The sequence below is a fragment of the Barbatula barbatula genome, assembly GCF_947034865.1.
Source record: "Barbatula barbatula genome assembly, chromosome: 14".
Lineage (NCBI taxonomy): Eukaryota > Metazoa > Chordata > Actinopteri > Cypriniformes > Nemacheilidae > Barbatula > Barbatula barbatula.
In genome coordinates, this window is record NC_136777.1 from 1719998 (window position 1) to 1740590 (window position 20593).

General features: G+C 38.5%; 1 protein-coding gene across 1 annotated transcript; it reads right to left on the reverse strand.

Annotated features, from left to right (window-relative positions):
• Positions 1-3598: 3598 nt before the first annotated feature.
• Positions 3599-20234, reverse strand: kcnk12 (potassium channel, subfamily K, member 12; the record flags this gene model as incomplete). The annotated part of the gene is made up of 2 exons (XM_079472940.1): positions 3599-4482; positions 19895-20234. 2 exons carry the CDS (start codon positions 20232-20234, stop codon positions 3599-3601), a joined length of 1224 nt encoding a protein of 407 aa, XP_079329066.1.
• Positions 20235-20593: the final 359 nt, after the last annotated feature.

Genomic DNA, 20593 nt, shown 5'->3' on the forward strand with positions numbered 1-20593 from the left:
GAAGAAACAAAGATAGAGGGAAAGAAAGAAACAAAAAGAAAGGAAGAAAGAAAGAAAGAAAGTTGGCGAAGACCTGCTGTGTTCTTGCATAATAATACGTTTCTTATAGCATAATGATGATAAAAATTGAAATCAACAGTCTGACACAGATATCACATCTGATGTCTCTCAAGATTCAGTTTTAACCTTTTCCGTTAACTACACACTTAAATCACAAAACACTGTCTCAAATACACACAAATCTTTAAATGTCACATACTTTGGTTACCATCAACCTTTTAAAAACATTTTAATCTCAATGTAAATCATTCTCTTATGTAGTTGACATTTAATGCTGCCTTATGGCACATTCACCGAAAGCCTGGTAATCTAAACCTGGTTTCCACCATATAAATCATACTGAGACCTGTGCGACTGTATATTGCTGATGAACATAAAGACTCGGACACAAGATCTGAACGTCATATAACATAAAACTCAGGGTTACAGAAATGAACTGTGACATATCCAGACCTTCCAACTCAGGGGGAGGACTTCAGTTCCTTTAGATCCATTGCAATCAATGGAGATACATTTTGCAAAATGCAAAAGATTTCGTACTGTACAGAGTCCATCAGATATGCATCATAGTTACACGGTTGAGGAACAAATTAAGGCAACTGATATTGAGTCATGCATGCGTTTGAAGAAGACGAACTAAGTGCTAAAGAAACGTTAGTTTGAAACACTCTCGATGCATCTTCAAGCTTGTGAAGACACTTTTCTGCTACGCAAGTTCACATCAGATCAGGCATTTCTAACCACAGCTTTCCAGTTCTTTACATCTGCTTCTGTATTAATGTACACCATTCATGCTCTATTATATTAAATATTTGACCTCATTCCTAATTTACAGACAAAATTATCATATTGTTACATATGCCTGTTATATGATCAAATAATAACATTTCACTCGCACTGACCAGGTCTACACTTACAAAAATTCTGTGTTGTGTGGCTTCAAATATTGACATTTTCTTGGTTTATTTAAACCAACGGTTGGGTTTGACCATAGTGTTACCCAACCAAGAACTCAACATCTTCATTCGTTAACCCATCCTGTCGTCCAACCAAAAACACAGTCAGATATAATTCACGTATATATTCGTTTATAAAAATAGACCTATAAGATATACAAGTGCCTCTTGTATGGCTTTACCATAGTAACATGCAGAAATCTACGTCAGAAGATCGAACTACCTGAGGATTTATATTATAAGCACGAGCCAAAATCGCCATACAGTCCTCTTTGCAATATGCAGAAAGGCGGTAGAATTGTTCTGTTCGACTGCATTGTGCCGTCACAGCGCCGTATTTACATCAATTTACATACAGGTAGCTTTATGACCACGCCGCTCTACAGAAACGGGGTGAGGTTTTCGTGTTTTCCGCGTTGTGAATGCAGACAGGAGAGGTAACAATGCTAGCAGCTGTTCTCTGGTGCGAGAGAGAGCTGGTATCCCACGAGAAAGCAAGCCAATAGAAACTACAGTACATCTGCCGCGCTGACAGTTTTATCAGACCTGAGTGTCTTTATCTGCACGTCTCTCAGTCTTGTCTTGTTCTCTGTCAGCTACGGACACAAAAGACAACTCGCTATTCTACAACTAGGACGATATGAGGACTAACAAGCAGCTGTATTTGTATGGCAGGTGTGGATAACATTATTCACACTACTGAGGGCACTATAACGTTGAGCTGCTGGTCCGGCGCATGAACTGCTCTGAGTTCCACAAAAGGTCTTTAAATGGCTCATCTGTTGTTATGGGGCTTTTTCACTTTGTTCTGTCTCCTCGCCTCTCTCCATCTCTCCCGTCTCCTCTGTTGGGAACAACAAAATGTCTGTTTGAAGTTCATTGCTACCCTAAGATGACCTTATTTCATACAAAGCCACTTCAATTCGTACTCAGATTCTGTATGTCTTCCATATATTCGCAATCGAGGACTCTGTGATTTTGTAAGGGGGAAGACGGTTCTGGACTGGGGTTATATAATGCATGTGGGGAGAGAACGGGATCTCAGTTGAACCATTATGAATTCTGAGTCCATGCACAGCTCATATATGACTAATGTAAGCTGTTAATACTAAACAGTTAAACAAGTCTGTTTCAACAACCAACTTATGCGTTCATATCATTTCTTAGTTAGTCAACATTGGATGACACCAACTATTAAAAGACAAACAGACTGGAGGGCTTGCACTTTAATTTGTATCTTACCGTAACTGCGTCAACAACATGCTGATGCTGATTTATGCGGTTTACAATTATATAACTACTTCGATAAAGGAAACTTTAATCTAATGAACTTTATATATAACTATAAAGTTTCACTTCAACCAGATTTCTCTTTGAAGTGCTGCATCCCGGTTCATGTACTTGTGCTACACGAGCTAAGCATTAGGGTGTTAAAATAGTGGCTAGTATGGTGGTCTGGATAATAAACTCTTTCATACATTTACCCGCTATCCACTATTTTGGAGCTTGGAAGAAAATGAATCACTCTGCTACGACTAAAAAGAAGCGCCAACCATTCTAAGCCAACTGCAGTTAAGTTAAAGGTAGTAAATCAAGTTAGATGCGAACCTTTACACCCAAACAGTATGAAATAATCGTTTTCAAAAAAATATCTGTCCACATGAAAATGCAAAACCAAGCTATAAAGCGCTGTCAAGAGCACGCCAAACTAACCACTATAACTCTAACTGTAAAGCCATGTTGGCCAATCAGAAACCTGAAAAAAAGGTTTTCAGAAATGACCAATTTCAGTGATCTGAAACTGCGTTTGCGTGTGATGGAACGGTCAAAGCGCATAGAAAACGCTGCGGTTTTGCAAATACCGTGTTTGTGTGGACAGGGCAAGAGTCAGTTATTTCTTTTTGGATCTTGCTTTGTGCACGGGAACATTTAAATGTTGAAATAGAAAAGCGGTCCTGCTCAAACTGTTGCTAGGAAATTACTACATTAGTCAAAACTGTTTATTAGAAGTGGACGTCCCAATAATTTTGTCTGTGTAGTGTGTGTGTTTCAATACAGATGTCTACACGCTCAAAAGCTAAATACATGGAGTACATTTTAGTTTACAGGAAATGTGAATTGGGACAAAGTGAAAACTACTGTATCAAATACGCTTGCTTGTATTTATAACACATAAATATGCATAGTTGTGTATTTAGTGCGCTATCCAGATGAATTGAACCGGATGCTACTTGTACCATTTTGGTCGAGAAAACCTCCCCTCCATTTGTATAAACACCCTACGTGAAGCAGTAATGCGTACATGTTTCAGAAATTGTGATTTAGTTCATCACAGCTATGTTGACTTGTCTGTTAAAATACATCACTTCTTTCGCATCTCCTAGCACACGTGTTATTGGCACAAAACGTGGTATATCACTATTTAAAAATCCTACTGATAATATAATCCCAATCTTAATAGATAATCCTATACAGATCATGCATGCCATGCTGTTCTAACACAAGCTCAAGGCAGACCCAAGCGGAACTTCCAAAAGGAATTACAAGGCTTTTACCATTTTTGATATCCTGTCAGACAAAGCTCACCTAGAGTCACTTGTTTCTGCTAATCTGTTGTTCATTATGCCCAGCGCACCGATGCCGCCAGAAAAGCCGTTCTGCCGTGACACGGTTCTCGGGTATCCGTTGGCCGAATCGGAGAGCTGTTTCTGCATGATGGCCAGAGAGATTTTATTGGATCCCGTCAGGTCGCGCATTGAGATCATCTCACCGGAGAGCCTGCGGCCCTCCGTGTCGCTATCACACGGCCCCTCCGAGTCAGGGGGACGTCCGAAGCGTCCCCGCCGGAGTCGTGAGCCCGGCCTGATGGCGTTGCGGCGTCCTAGGAAAGCGTTTGCTTTGTTGCAGTGCTGGCAACATAGGCAACTCATTTTTCCCAACATCCAGTTGAGGACCTGCTTGATGACGATGGAGATGACGTTAAACAGAGAGTAAATACAGCAGACGCCAGTCAAGATAAAGAGGAAGTTGGCCAGTCGGTACAGGCCCTGGTAGTCGTACGCGGCGTTTTGACTGCTCACCAAATCCCCAAAACCAATGGTGCTGAAGGTGACGAAGCAGAAGTAGAGAGAGTCCAGGTACGCCCAGCCCTCCACCGGCGTGTACATGGCAGACGCACAGCAGGATATCACGATGGAGGACAGGCCGAGGATCAGCATCACGTGATAGACAGACGGTTTCCAGCCGGGCAGGGTGCTCGCGGCAAAGTCCTGGCAGATCCCCGGCGGGAGGAGGCCGCTGGTACGCAAGCGGCGCAGACGCACGGCCTTCATCACCACGGCCAGCAGGGTAATGATGCGCTCCAGAAAGAGGTTGAAGAAGAGGATGGTGGCTGCGCAACCCAACAGACCGTAGAAGATCAAGAAAACCCTTCCAGCGTCTGTCACCGGCGTGCTCATCCCAAAACCTACAAAGACAGTAAAAAAACAAACATTTTTAAAAATATAGTTGACTGCGGTCAAAGCTGCGTCTATGTTCGCCTATCCCCTTGTTATAAGGAATACCATTTACAGATCCAAGATTTAAGGTTTTTTACAACATTAAATTTGACATTGAGAGTGAAAATTGCCTATTCCTATAATACATTTAAACAAAACTTTTACAAACTTATACCACACACTGCAGTCTCCAAGCTCAAGGAATCTCCAACATCAATATTTAAATACAGTAACTCATTAAAAATGAATCGCTGTCTCATCAACTGGGATTTTGTTATGGAGATTAAGGGTAGGATTGTGGGTTTTCGATACTTTTAAGTAAACCATGAGTGTATTTTAGCTTTTTGGGGATAAGGATGCTGTAACACGTGCCATCAAGCAGTTGGCTTTCACACCCAGCACATATGAACATGTGCAGGAAAGAACAGACCAATGCAAAAAAAAGAGCAATTACAATTTCATATGCAAATATAACTATAGCATCATCACGTTTATAAAAAGTCAAATGATCTCTGAAACGTTTCAATAGAGTTGTTTGAGCTGAAATAATTGCAGACAATTGTGGACAAAACGAAGAATAGACTGAAGGATATCAATAAAGGAATATCAATAGCCTTGCTGTAATGATACTGTACCATTATACAACTCATCCATATCGGATAGAGAAGAGAAATGATCCCATAAACACATGTGACGTTCACTGTCTAGAAAAATATTTCAACAGTCACATATTTACAGCCACGTAAAAAATAAGAGACCATTTCATAAGAATTTTCTTTTTTTTAATGAACTTTTTATAGGTGTGTGTTTAGGTCAAATTATTATTTTGGTTTAATTCTGTAAACTACTAACAGTATTTCGACTACATTTCAAATAAAAATAATGTTTTGCTTTGCATTTATTTGCAGAAAATTAAAACTAAAACTCTGTATTTTTTCAGACCTCAAATACGGCAAAGAAAACAAGTTCAGATTCACTTTTAAGCAATACAACAGTCATATTTCTACATGTATTTAGGAAAAGTAAAAAGAAACGTATCTGGATTTTATCACAGTTTTTATTCGTCTTGTCGTGCTGTCAATCTTTCACATTGCTGTTGGATGACATTATTTTACTCCTGAGGTTTGATTTAGTTGAAATTCAACAGACGCTGGACTGCAACGACCACAATGCATCTAGAAATGATGATTCAATGAACATTTGCAATGATCTCTTCTTTTGTTCTGTCGAGTAAGAGACATCAATATTTCAACAGACCAAGAGAAAGAGAGATGAAATCCTTCTGGTTTCATTCATGAACCCTGTATTGGATTGAGGTGGTCTCTGGTGTGGTGCGTCCAAATCATCTCCCTCATTAAAATCCCCAAACCACTCCGAGTGTCTGCTGTGTCAGAGGCTGATCCTCACACGAGATCTCTGGAGACTTTAAGGACAGACCCACAGACGTCTACAGTAGCCAACACATCCAAAATAACCTGCAGGACCCGTCCGGAGAGAATTACAGCTCAGCACTCATAACTGAGGCTTTCATTTGAGTCTGTGCCACTGATGTGTGCCAAACATTGTTTTATGATGTTAGATTTAAAAGTGATAAGAATATTGCAATCTGGAAGCTCTCCTCCACAATTCAGCGAATCCAAGGGACTTTCTCGTATTTTTGGTATCGTAATAAAACCTCTTTTTAATAAACAACAACACAAACACACCGTTAAGTCATTTCTATTTTAACACGAAATAGATACGATAATACGAAAAAATATTCACAACATGATGCCAAGATCGCCCAGATCGTGTTTTTATTTGCACTAAAGAATGGTAAAAGAAACACAGTTTATACTCAAATGAATCCCAAATTGAAGAATTATCCAGAGCTGTGAACCTCGGAGCAGTAAACTTTACTCGGGGTCGAGCAAATTACCCTGAAAATCAAGTCACTTACTCCTCAACGCGCAAACCAAATAACTAATATAAACGGATTTGTGTTTAAAGTGTCCTGAAATGTTTACTAATCTTGTCAGGTGTAATGATTCTCTGGAGGCTACTGAAGTCAAATCTGCAGACATGCAGCTGAGAGTTCAGGCTGTGAGCAGCTTTCTTTGAATATGTACAAGTTCAGTATGTTCACCCAAAAAATACAAATGTTGTCATGAGTTGCTCCCTCTCTAGTTGATCCAAACCTGTATACATTTCCTTGTTTGGTTGAACACAGAAGATATTTGGACGAATCCTTGACTCCCTTCGTAGGAAAAATTACAATGGTAGTCAAAAGCGCCCCAGAACTGTTTGATTTCCTACATTCTTCAAACGTCTGAGTTTGGTTTAACAGAACAAAACAATTATTAGGAATTTTTCTTACTATTGTAGTCAATGGGGTCAAATTACTGTTATAAGCACTCTTCCAAATATCTTTCTCTGTTTTTATCATGACAAATAAATTGATACAGATTTGGAACAACTCGAAGGTGACTAAATGATAACAGAGTTATTGGGTGAACTGCCCCTTAAGACTTTTCCTGAAGTATAGAGAGAAATATTGTTCACCCAATCTACACATATGCAAACATGTACATACAGTACACGTAGACAACATGTTGCATTCTGTTATTATATAAGTTCTTAACAATGTGTCAAACTGAGCTCAGATTTGTCAAGTCTGCAATCCGAAGTCAATATTACTGAATATTCATCTGAGAATCTCCCAAGCTATAAAATCGCAACCTCTATACAATAGCTTTTTCAAGTGCATCACTACAACAGATGGTTTCAGTTTCTTTCCAAAGACAATGGAGCAGGCAGGAATCTTTTCCTCACAATATGCCGACACGTTCACCTTCTCCTAAAAAATAGAAAAATGCAAGTGCAAGACAGATTTGATGGCTATCCCTGACAGCAAGTGGCCTAATTTCACTAATTTATTTATATATTTCATGCCATGGCCAGCGGTCATATCAGACAAGGGACAAGAGATTTTGTCCTGATTCACAGAACGAAGAGATGATGAGCAAGGTTTATGACGAACAGGAAAAAATTGGTCACAGGCGGGAGTGCAGGGGGCCTGCGGAGAACAGGTCTAGAGTGTGATGGGGAGGAGAAAGAGAGCGAGGACTGATCTGCCCACTCTCTGTGTCTCTCTCACTATACACTAAACAACCATCTGCCCAGCAGCCGGCCTGATTCACATCATGTGCCTGATTATTTACGGTTGCACAAACATACACCCGCACAAACACACACACACACACACACACACTGCATCTCACACTCACATTCAGGTACAAACAGAAATGAATGTCAGGAGATACATTTACAGTAAATGTAACGGTTTTCCATCCTTACAATCCTGGTATTGTATTACATTACTGTATCGGTGTACCCAGAAAAGGATTATTTTTCTATTTAAGGCACACCTCATCTATGCCACGCGATAACTAAAGAATATTTTGCAGTTCAATAACAGTTTTAGAAAATCTTTTTTTGTATTGATTTCCATTCGTTGCTTTAACGCTTTTTGCTGTTGAAGGGCTTTTTTAAAATGCCCTGCAAGTGATAAACGAGTACATATGTATTGATTTTATACAGTAAGGTTAATGAGTTTTTAAAATTGATATGGTCCTTTGCCATATTTAGACCACCAGATCAATACTCTTTATTCACACACAGCTGCCTATAAATCTTTAAAAAAACATTTACTTTACTGTTCTGTGATGTAAACCAGAGGTTCATAATGTACATTAATGATTTAATACAATAACAATAAAACATTCAATGTTAACTGAGCATGAAACAAGTTCAGGACGCAAAAGAATGCAAATATGATGCTGTGAATAATTCATCAGGTGATGGTAGCAAATCATTTAAAATATATCAAACTGTAGGGCCAATATTTCATTATCTGTCTGTCTGTCTGTCTATCTATTTTTCATAAACATAAAGAAACACAAAACACTTTCCATTTCAAGGTGACTTACAGTGTATCAAGGTATATATATATATATCATTGTGATCTGAAAACTCATTTTAATATCTAAGACAATGCTTTACTAATCTGCTGAAAATGACAACAACATGCTATAAGTATAAAACCAAATAAAAGAATAAAATAGCTTCTAAAATATTTAAATCATTTTGCATCCATTTCTGCTAACATGGCTGTAAGGTGAATATGATTTAGGAGGCATTACATATGGATGATATCAGAACCACAGTCACTAAATACATTGTGTAAAGAGAGTTAACACATTTTAACCCGTTTAGAATTTGTTTTTTTATTGATTTGAATCAAAAGGTTAGTCTATATTTGGTTGGGATGAAACTGGCCGCTCATTTTTATACTAAGTTTGTGTGAATGATGCTTTGTTCTGTGTTTAAATGGGAGAGCCCTTACTGTGATCAAACATGAACCTTCTACCCTGCGATCGAACTGGCGAGGTCATCCTCACCCCAACGCCAGCAAACCGTGATTCTGTTTCTGAACCGAATACCAAATGCCTTCAAACTTCATACAAACAAATGAACCTTCCCAGCATTAAAACTCAACATGCAATTCAAAAAACAGCTGTTTGTAAATCTTTGGTCTTTAAAAAAGCAGGATTTATAACCATGTTCCTCCCGACTTTCCTCTAGAGACTGGATGGTAAAACATTGTAAATAAGCATCCACTGAGAGTACACAAACACATCAGGATTCACATCATTCTCATGACCTTACAAAGAAACAGACATTCTATCAAATGTCTATCAAATCACGTTAAGAAAGCCCGTGCTGATGGCAGACCTATGTTTCATTTCTGGTGAAAGAGTAAATGTCTCGTCCAATCCTCCTATTGATTTATGATGGATAAAATCAGCTGTGCTGCGGCTCCGTCCACATTTATTTCCTCATTGACTCGTCTATAGCAAATAATTCTGCCGATGGGGTAAAAACAATCTTGAATTTAGTGACTGAGAAACAAAGGTAAACCTTAATTCAAGATTATTTTCTTAGCCCATTGGCAGAAATGAAGCAAATATTCTATAAAGCAAATATATTAATTGAATTTTCATATTTATTGTATGAAACAACACTTATTTTCATGGGTCATTTTCCTTATCAAGAAAAAGCATCTTGATTCAAGAATGTTTTGACATTTGCACCGGAAAACAAGACAGAAATACTAAGTAAGAAAGTCATTTTTTGGCAGTGTTCTTGGTTGTAATTTAAACATTTCAATCAAAGGGTTTTCTAATCAGATTTTCCCAGATGTTACATTGTACACAAAACTAAAACGCGCTTTTTAAAACCTCAGGCTTTAATCAGATTGCTTAAATACAACGACCATCAGATGGACTTTGGGCAGTCCACCTAAAATTAATGGTTCACAAGTCAAGTCAACTTTATATATATAGCGCATTTTTTGCAATTTTATTGTTACAACACACCCGAGATAAGGAGAGAGAAACACAGGTTGAATATTAAACAGACAATACATTTCTACATGCAGTGTTAATTAAATAAAACTTCTGATTCTAAAGCAGCCGCCCCGGCCAGGCGAGGATCCCTGCTCGACAGTGCGCGCACAACAAGACCAAATAAAAACAATTTTAGATTTAAGATTATCATTAAAACTCTAATAGCATTTTAAAATTTGTAGTGAAGACATGTTAAGTCACCACGTCCTTCTTTATCCATCTCTATCATCTCAGCCCTTTTAGGTCTGGGCATGAACTGCATCCTGTCCGCTGTGATAACCTTAGAACAATGAGACAAGACTGCTGCAACAAGTACATCAGTTGTTATTGGAAGTGTTCCTGGTTTTGGTTGATCTAATTTATGCAGCCTAAACCCTCAGAGGATTTATATTATGGTAGTGTAGTGTATGCAAGATACCGTAGCTCCATCGTTGACTATATCGGCAGCACAGACGTCTAGACTTCCACCGGCTCAAGAGAGGGAAGTGGAAACACCACATCTAAAATTGAATTGGACCAGGAACCCTGCATGTCCAGCTTGGCAATACAGCGCTGTTCCTAACAATTCAATTAAGAGTTCAGTTTTAACAGGGAAATCCACTTAGCTGAATATTACAAAAACAAGCACTTCCTCCAGCACACACATAAAATCTCTCTCAGCAGTAACAGCCATGAAGTGGGTCACAAGCACAAGGTTAAAAATAAACATTACAGTCCAGTGTTGTTTCTCCCTCAGTTATTATGGGGGTCTTAAAAAATTATATTTTCCCAAAGCAACTGATCCATTAGATGCTTCTCGCTCAATTTAAACAATTATAAAAAGAGTTGGTATGCTTGAATGATTCTTTGTGGAACCAAAAATGGTTCTTCTATGGCATAGCTGTAAAATCAGAAATATTGCTCAAAGCAATCCATTTGAAGTGAAATTGTTGAATGAATGTTCAGATACAGTAAAACTAGAGAGAGCTGTATTGACAGACTAGACCAGTGGTTCTCTGGAGGCCCCAAGATGGAACCAGGGGGGCACCGATTTTGTGGCATTTTATTGAATAAAGAAATTAATCATAGATTTTGTGTAAAACAAAAAAGAACCAAAAGAATTGATGTTCCAGCATTTTACAACTGAATATGTTTTGGTTTAATAAAAATTGTAAGTTTAAGATTATGACCCCTCATTTACACGTACGAGTATGTGGCACGTTACGTCTCCGATGCGGGCCACCGGAGTTGATCGCGGCCACTCAGGTCAATGCTTTTGTTTATACCAGATGCACAGCAGCACGTTTCAGTCATAACCAAAAGACTAGATATCTCAATTTTGCTGCTATTCTTTTGCAACCTTATACCTCCGTATTTTGTGATTTGTATTATTAACCACAAATCATTATTAGTATTCACCCGTTATGTTTGTCATTTGTTTTGCAAAGATCTAACTAATAAAAAGTATGAAAAAGCACTTGTCAACTTTGTATTTAATCATTTAAAGAGTAAAGTGCTTTTTATTTTGAAATAAGGGGTGTTGGAAGGACAGCGACGATTTATTTTAGTCAAGTTTAATCAATGTACACATCGTAGTGATAAAAACAGAAATATTGCAATGCATTATAATACCATTCATCGCAATTTATGTATTTCTCTTTTCTTCAGTAACATCTGACTTATTGTATGTAAAGCTGCTTTGCAACAATGCAAAATTGTGAATTTCTTTGATTCAATTTCACAAAAGAACTGCTGCTAATTTATTCTAAAATGAAAGTAAGATCTACCTAAAGCTCAGCTGATTTATATTTATTATATAAAAATTGGTTCAGCGTGCCCCATTCCTGTTTCCTAATCTGGAAAAAAGTCACAAAAACATCATCACAAAATAAACCCTGAAGACCCGCCAGGACACAGCTACCTACTAAATAATACATTTACAGACATGAAATATTGATTCTAGTTCAAATTATTTTATTACCTTCCTCGCCGATACCGTGGAGTTATATGAGATCCAATCATAATGAAACACAGAGGTGCTCTGTTATACAGCACATATATGTCTGCTGAATGCCAAGGCTGACCAATCAGAATCAAGTATTGCACAGAACATTTTAATAATTCAGAATAAAACATTAAGTGTGTATGTGTGTAGACACATTTCTGAGTTTGTTGCAGTCTGCGGTTTACTGTGTGTGTGACGGATTGTTTTTTGTGAGCGGGTTGGGTTGTGTGCACACAAACTATTCTCAGATAGAAAGGAGATTTATTGGCACTCTTTGTGCATTTGTCGGGCAGATCACGTAAAGGATCAAGGGCAGCCGTCGGTGGGCCAGAGAGGATGCAGGGCAGAGATAAATGTACAAATGAGACACACTTTTTGTTTGATACTGAACTGTCGCTGTGTGTGTTTGTGTGTGTGTTAAGGATGTCAGCCAAGATCAGTGTCTTTTGTGATGTGGACCAAGTTTTGCATCATCAGGGACGGCTCTGGGGTCAGTGGAGGCTTTTTAAAGTCTTTAACTAAAATAAATCTACTTTCTCACTCCTAAGTGGTTTTGGATAAAAGCATCTGCTAAATAAATTAATTTAAAAGAATAATACAAGTTGACCAGAGAATAACATGAAGCATTTTACTCTACCTGCTTTATTATACACAATCATCTGTCATACTGCTCATTATCATTTGTTTTCCAATTTATCAAACACATGGGAGTTTGAAACCCTATTCTCGCTACAAACAACCTAAAATCCCAAAGGAAATCTATTTATTGTCTCAATATTTCTCCTTAACATGAATTAGATAAAAATTAGATCAATTTGAAACTTCTACTTTGGTCTCATCGGTGTCCCAGATCTTTCTCCAGAGAAAAAGATACAGAAATGTCACAAAATGTCTCAGTCATTCAGAGTTACAGAAGAGATCTCAATGTCTCAAACTGAGCTCAGATTTGTCAAGTCTGCAAATAAAAGTCAATATTATTGAACCGCTAAGATCTACATTCATTTTACACCTCCATACTCTTCATGGAATTCATCAATTACACTCTCATTTGTTTCCGTTTTTCTATCTCAGCTAAGAAATATAAGGAACAAACACCTGAGACTTCTACATCTGGGACTACATCTGAGACTCAATTGAACTCCATCAAATCTCCTGAGGTATACAATAGGTATACAATTTTCTTCTGGGTACACGCTGAAAAAAAGGTGCTTCAAAAGGCATCTTTTAACATCTAAAGAACCCTTCACAAAAGGTTCTTTGTGGTTAAAGAATGTTCTTCCGGTTATAAAAAGTATAAGAGATGGTCTTTGAAGAACTTTGACTGAATGGTTCTTTGTGGAACCAAAAATGGTTCTTCTGGCATCGCTTTGATGAAACCTTGAAGAGTTTACAGCTTTTGAATGGAGAATCTAACTCTGACGTCCCAAGCACCAAGAACCACAACTAGCGAAAAAGAGATCTCAACTAACTGATTTACCAGGATACCAAAGTTAAAAGTCACAGTTATTTACATTCATGCATTCGGCAGATGCTTTTATCCAAAGCCACTTAAAGTGCATTTAGTCTTTTATCAGTATGTGTGTTCCTTGGGATCAAACTTTTTAATAACTGACTAGAAAATAGTTTTCAGATTTCAATAAGATCAAACTACCCTTTAATGTGACTGACTTAAAAAAGTTATGACCAGTTTTGAAGAAAACATTTAGACTAAGACTAGTCTAAACAGGTTTATGATCTCATCGAACTCCTCGATTTGTAAAGATCTGTCTATTTGTATTTCTCCTTTTCCTATATTTATCGGTAATAACTCAGAGCTCCCATTGGTCTCCTGACCTGTCAAGTGCAATGAAATGTTCCTCGGGGAGCAATGTTTCAAAAGCATCACAGTTTCACAGTTACACTTCATGAGCGACACCATTAGTTTTCTCTGCTTTTTAAACATATAAAAAACTATTACAGTTAATAAAGAACACATTAGCTGGATGTCCGGCAGAGGGGTTTCCCACAGCATCACTCCCTCTCTCACATAGTAAATGAGTGCACTGCATTCGGCTCTTTTTACAGCACAGTGAGTCGGGTCGATGGGATCATGCATCAATGTCTCTTCACCATTTCTCTCTCCTCACTCTCATCCATCACTATAAACTGCTCTGGTAGATTCCCTCTCTTCAATGTCACCCTTAGAGTGTCACTCCCTCATTCACTAGCATTTCATTGAAATCCATCACACTGCATTTGGACTGACGGACTTCACTTACAAAGACACTTCCCATTACGCTCCGTGAAAGTATGATACATTGATTTTCCATCATTATGCATTAAAACATCATGCGGGTCAATAACGTTTTTCTGCGGAAGAGAGCGAAGCCTTTACTAAGCTATTTGTTTTATAGATGCTTTCAGAATGAACCCGTGCATACTGCTTACTGAATACGTGCAGGGACGGATTATGACCTGAAAAGGCCCGGGGCCAGTTCCCTGCAAGCCCCCCCTCCCCATTTCCCCGTTCTTTCCCTTAGCTGCGCAGTTATAGAAAGATGATTATAATTATTCAAACCATTTTTACTCTGCGTAAAATGCCTGCGCTAAGCTAAAGAGGGTTTACAGAATCAAGGTATAACCTTTTTTTTCTAATGTATTTTCTTTTATATTTCTGCCAAATATACACATAACGCATTGAATGAATAAAACATTTTTGTCACTATAAAATCCCCCTGTGACACAAAAGATTCAGAAAATGCAATAAGAACATTTACATATGTGCACCACATGATCAAAACTGAGCGCTTTTAAGACGTTTAAGAGACTTAGCGACAAAAAGTTGAGATGTTATTTGCACATTCTTGTTCTGAGTTAGATTTTAACTCAAGACATTTTGAAAAAAGAGCGCTCTCCCTCGCAGTTCGCAGTGTCAGAAAAAGTCTTAAAGCAATGTACACGTTGGGAATTTTGTTTTGGATCGTGGCCACAACATTTCCAATTGTCTTTCTTTCTTTCTGGCACGCATGTCTTTAACTTCAACCTACAGGCAAGATGAACACTTCACAATTTTATGTAGAGGTGCAAATTATATCTGTGCACTGGAATCTTCTTCTCTCACCAAAACAAATGATGTGTGTGCAAATACACTTGGCAATAAGTAAATACGAGGTTTGACAGCATTTTAACACTGTAAAAAATAAGTTGCAGCCAGAAATGTTTAATCTAAGTTATTTCAACTTACATTACATTAAGCTGACTGAAAACATTGAATCGTGAATACAGTAACGTGTTGAAACATGGTTAACTTATTTTGGGTACTGGCCCCAATGGCCCGTCGGTAGTCCATCCCTGCATACGTGGCGCTGTAGTGTATGAAACATGTGAGCAATAACAGCACATACGACAGACTGTGCTGTTTTGTAAAAAAGACACGGCTGACTCATTCAGGATCGCGGACTGGAACTAACCAGAAAGTGCTTGAAATAAGCAGCCATTCACTGTTGTGACTCACAGGAAAGACATCTTCAAAATGCAACCAAAATCTCCATTGAGTAAGCAATGAGCAAGCACACACACAGCCGTGGAAATAATTAAAAGACCATTTTAAAGACCACTTTCAGTTTTTCTCAATTTACTATTTATATGTATGAGCTTAGGAAAAAGAATCATTTTTGTTTCATTCTGTGAACTGCTAACAATATTTCAACAGTTTTATAAGCAATACAGCAGTTATATTTGTAAATGTATTTAGGAAAAGTTGTGATAACCTGGAACATTTTCATCTCTTGTCACGCTGTCAGTCTTTCACAGTGCTGTTGGATGAAATTCAACAGACAAGACCACAATACTTCTACAAAGGCTGATTACATGAACATTTGAAATGGTCTCTCCTTTATTTTCCGCGGCTTTATATATTCAATTCAAGCCAGTGCTATGCAGACATCACCTTTGCGAAGAATACAGTCCATTTGTAGTCTACTCTTGTTTTAAAATGTCTTAAGCCTGATAAAATGAAATGTAAAGAGGAAATGGTAAAAAACCAATGTATAAATATAGATAATTTGCCACAATGCATTATGGGAAACAGTACTGCAGTACTCCATGGTGTTTTAAATTCAACTACACACTGTACACTTATTGTATACTGGACGTTTTGTCAAAGGTACCATTGTGCTGGTTCAGTAAATAGTATGGCAATAAGCGAATGTCCTGCAAGAAAAATCTGCACATTTCAGCTCGCGTTCTCTCTCTCTCTCTCTCTCTCTCTGATCTCATGGGTCTCTCTGTAAAACCAGAGGGCTGTAAAATGTCAGAGTTAAAAATGGCAGAGGGTATGTGGCCACATAAAAGGCGTATGTGTGTTGTTCGGTGTTCTCAAACGTCTTCTCCCAACACACAGAGACTCAATGAGACGGACAGAATTCACCACTGATAAATAAAAACACAACGCTACTGTGTCTCAGATGTTTTGTCCTGAGAGAAAGAGGCAAAAATGTCTCTGTTAGAGTTTCAGAAGACATCTCAACACTGCAAAAAATGACTTTCTTACTTTTTTTCTTGTTTTCCAGTAAAAATGTCAAAACATTATTGAATCAAGAAGTATTTTCTTGATGAGCGAACTGACCTAAGAAATTAAGTCTTGTTTTAAGTAAAAAAATATGACATTTCAGTGAATTTGTGTTTAAAACAAGCAAATAAATCTGCCAACGGGGTAAGAAAAATAATCTTGAATTAAGGTTTACCTTTTTTCCTTAGTCACTCAATTCAAGATTATATTTCTTACCCTATTGGCGGATTTTTTTTTTTGAAATTTCATATTTTTTTACTTAAAACAAGACGTTTGCTCATCCAGAAAATTCTTCTTGATTAAAGAATGTTTAGACTTTTTTACTGGAAAACAAGACAAAAAGCAAGAAAGTCATATTTTGCAGTGAACAATGTCTGAGATCAGATTTGTCAATTCTGCGATCAAAAGTGAAATTATTGAAGATCTCAATATGAACTCAAACATTCCTCTTCAAATTCACCCAAATCCAGATTGTTTTATCTCTACAGTCTACATTAATTTTACACCTCCAGACTCTTCATGTGTTTCAACAATTTGTTTCTGTTATTATTTCCTCTTAGCAATTGAAGGAGAAACATCTGAAACGCAACAGAGAACTCCCTCAAATCTTCACTGGGATCTGGTGTAAATGCTATTTTTTAACCATGCCATTCTGAGCAGAATCTGGAAAAAAACTGTGATGTTCTCTGATCTACACCTTTCTAACATCTTGAACACGTCTGTTCTTGTGAAGTCAAAAGCAGTGGGAATCCAGACCACGGGACCAGTGTTCTTGAGTCTCTGGGAATCAGACTTAGTTCAGACAGGCGTGTAATAGGTTGTGCTCACACGACTCTGTTTCGGCTACTTCTGTTTCGGCACCTTCCTTTAACCAAACCCAGCGGATTCTTTCTATCACTGGTACACGGGTCTAAAGGAGAAGACTTTGGATTATTTCACAACTTTGAGTTAATTTAAAGATACTAAACAGAATTGAAACCGCAAACCTTTACACTTTTTCTGGCTATCACGTCACCTCCATCTGAGTGAGTTATGGGAAAGTCACTCAACTGCTGAAACCTGACAAATTGTTCACAGTCCAAAGTTTCAAACAGATGCCATGAAAATGTGCTACATGTAAAGCATTTTCAATGCATCCAAAGTCTGATTCTTCTTTTAAAAAGGCAATAGCTGCAGACACTACGGGTTATGGACTTCTAGGTTTCAACTAATAACTCAAGTTTTCCAATGATTTTTTCTCCATTGCAGAAAACAAATTAAAATGAATATCAATATAGTTTTTCGTTGTGTTATGTGAAACACAAAAGAAGATATTTTGAGAAATGTCTCAGTGGTTTTGCGTTCATACAATGGAAGTCAATGGGGTTCACTGTTGTTTGGTAACCAACATTCTTAAAAATGTCTTTGTTTGCGTTATGCAGAAGAAAGAAATGCATAGAGGGTTGACATGAGGATAAATAAATTATAAATAATAATGTTCACTTTGTCATTACGGCATGAGCCTTTGAAAGCGCTGACTTGTGAGAATTAAGATGCAATAATAAATCAACTTCTTCACAGCATGTGCGACTGCATAGGGGGTTCGATGAGATAAACATGAAGCGCTTGGGTTATCCCTACACAACCCTCATTATTACAAACCTCATATTGCACGGAGACCTCACACAGAGATGAAAGGAAGACTTCAAAGATTCATCTATGAAAACATGTATGATTTGTACAGAGAACAAAGCAGTTTAATGATTTGTGCCAACATTTATACAGATTTTTGGTCAGTAACAGTAAAAGCACCTGCCGGTCACTGGGTGTGCCCTGTGAGACTGACACTAGCTACTGAATGATGTTTGCGTCTCATGCATTTTTAGAGATCTAGTTGTATGAGATATCTGAAGCACACTGCATTCACAACCAGTCGTGATGGTTTATAAGGGTGGTGGATAGAGCAATCTATGAGGAAAATAGCATTTAAAGCCCGGGAGAACATCTCCACCAGGTTTTGACAGCATCGCCATTCTAGATCTGCACCTCTCTAATGAACCCCTTCAGTTTTTCAATTACAAAGGCAGCCACTGGGTATCAGCACTACCTGTGGAGGCTTTAGAGACAGAACTGCTGAATAAATTACTCCCGGGCCTCCACTACTTGCCCGAGCGGGTCCCTTTTCACATTGCATTCACATGATTAGAGATCTGAACCACAACGAGTCATCAGCGTGAGATCTAGCAGAAGCATTTGTCTCTAAAACAACACCTTAAATTTGACATGAACAGAATGCAAAACTTACAAATGATATATCATCAATTATAGCTTGAATTATTTCACAAGCTATACACATTCCCATTAGCCATGTATCTGCCTGCTTAAATGCATTTCAGTCTGCAACAAACGCTTAAGCAGAAAAGCACTCTTACAGGTTTAACAAGTGCAAAGTGCAAGACTATTGATTATTCACATGGAAAGTGTAAAACGGTAGCCAAAGTCTTTAGGAGGCAAATACACACCATAACCAGGGGGCTTCCCAGAGGAACGCTTGCTCTTCAGTGACCTATAACAGGGTAAATGTTATCCAGGACATGTGGGCATCAGCACATTTGGTTTTTGGGACATGGGCCCTACAGCAAACTGCACGCCTCAGGGTTGGTGCTGAATGCAGAAGTCCAGCGGGGAGTTGGCTTGGCCAACCTGGAACCGGAAAGACGGTGAACGCTATATGGTGTGTATTGGTCTTTAGAGAGCGCATGTGCAATCCTGGGCGAATGCCAATGGAACAGACTGGAAAGTGTTTCCTCGGCAAGGCAAAACTGTGCTGTGGGTTTCAATGAAAGGTCACAGGGTCAAGCAAGGTGCCAGACACTGTTGCGGATCAACACAAATATCTCTTGTATCGCTGCTGCATGAATGTGCTTTTAATGCAATTGTTAGGGAGAGCTTCTGATATGAAAATACATCCTGAAAGAAACAAACCATCTTCTCTTTGATGCACACATGAACTTATATAGATATGTTTTTACAGTGATCATAGGTTTACGGGAAGAAACATTGTGTGAGACAAAGACATACCCAAAATAACCCAAATCGCAATTTTAACGGAATGGTTTACCTGTTTATTTCTCTCCCTCACACAAAGTCTGATAAAAAGCAAAAACAAAAAACACTTGAGATCAGACAATTTAGACTAAAGGATGTACTGTGGACTATAAGCCCTCCGTTTCCATTATATAGAAAAGATTCACGAGAACACTTAAGCTCTTTGTTTTTCACAGAAGGAACAAAACGAAAGCAAATGTATTTGTGTGAACTATTCCTTTAAGCTTAACACCAATATCGTCATCTGATCCGAATAGTGTCGTTTGCCCCAAACCGGATAAATGACCACAACAGAAAGTATGCATCTAACTTACCTATAGTTGACACCACCGTTGCGACGAAATAAAACGCCCCTGTAAAATCCCATCTGGGTCGTAGAGCATCGACCCGAACTCCTGCGGCAATGGCAGCTTCATACTCCTTCAACAGTGAGTTCAGATCCTCCACGCTGATATTAAACGCGTCGCTGAAGTTCACGAGGGTCCGGTTCCAGCGCCCGTGGGCTCGCAGCTCGGACGGCCTCTCGATGGCTGAAAACACCGCCGCGCCGCACATCAGGTACACGATGATGAGCGCGGCGAGCAGCAGAAAGCGCCCATTGTCTTCGTTGATGTGAAGGGAGCGGCAGCCCTGCAGTCGCTGCGCCGGCATCATCCACATTTCAGCACCACGAGCGCAGTGGACAGCGACCGATGCAATGACATGGATGAGTCTCGAGCGGCTGCCGCGCGATCAGAGAGCCTTGAATATCTGTTAATGTTCATAATGAGATCATAAGAGAAGTTCTGAAATACTTCATTTAGGACATTTAGCGTTTTTCGTCCATCCGTGTATGTCATTTAGAGCAATATTGTGGGGAAAGTACCAATGTACACAAGTTGCTGAGGACTACAAGGAAACAAGACGCATTTTCAACTAACTTTCCTTTCTTTATGTTTAAAAATGTCCTGACTATACACGTGTATTTAGAAACAATGCTGGGTATGGTATATCTAAAAATAGTATTGAATGCC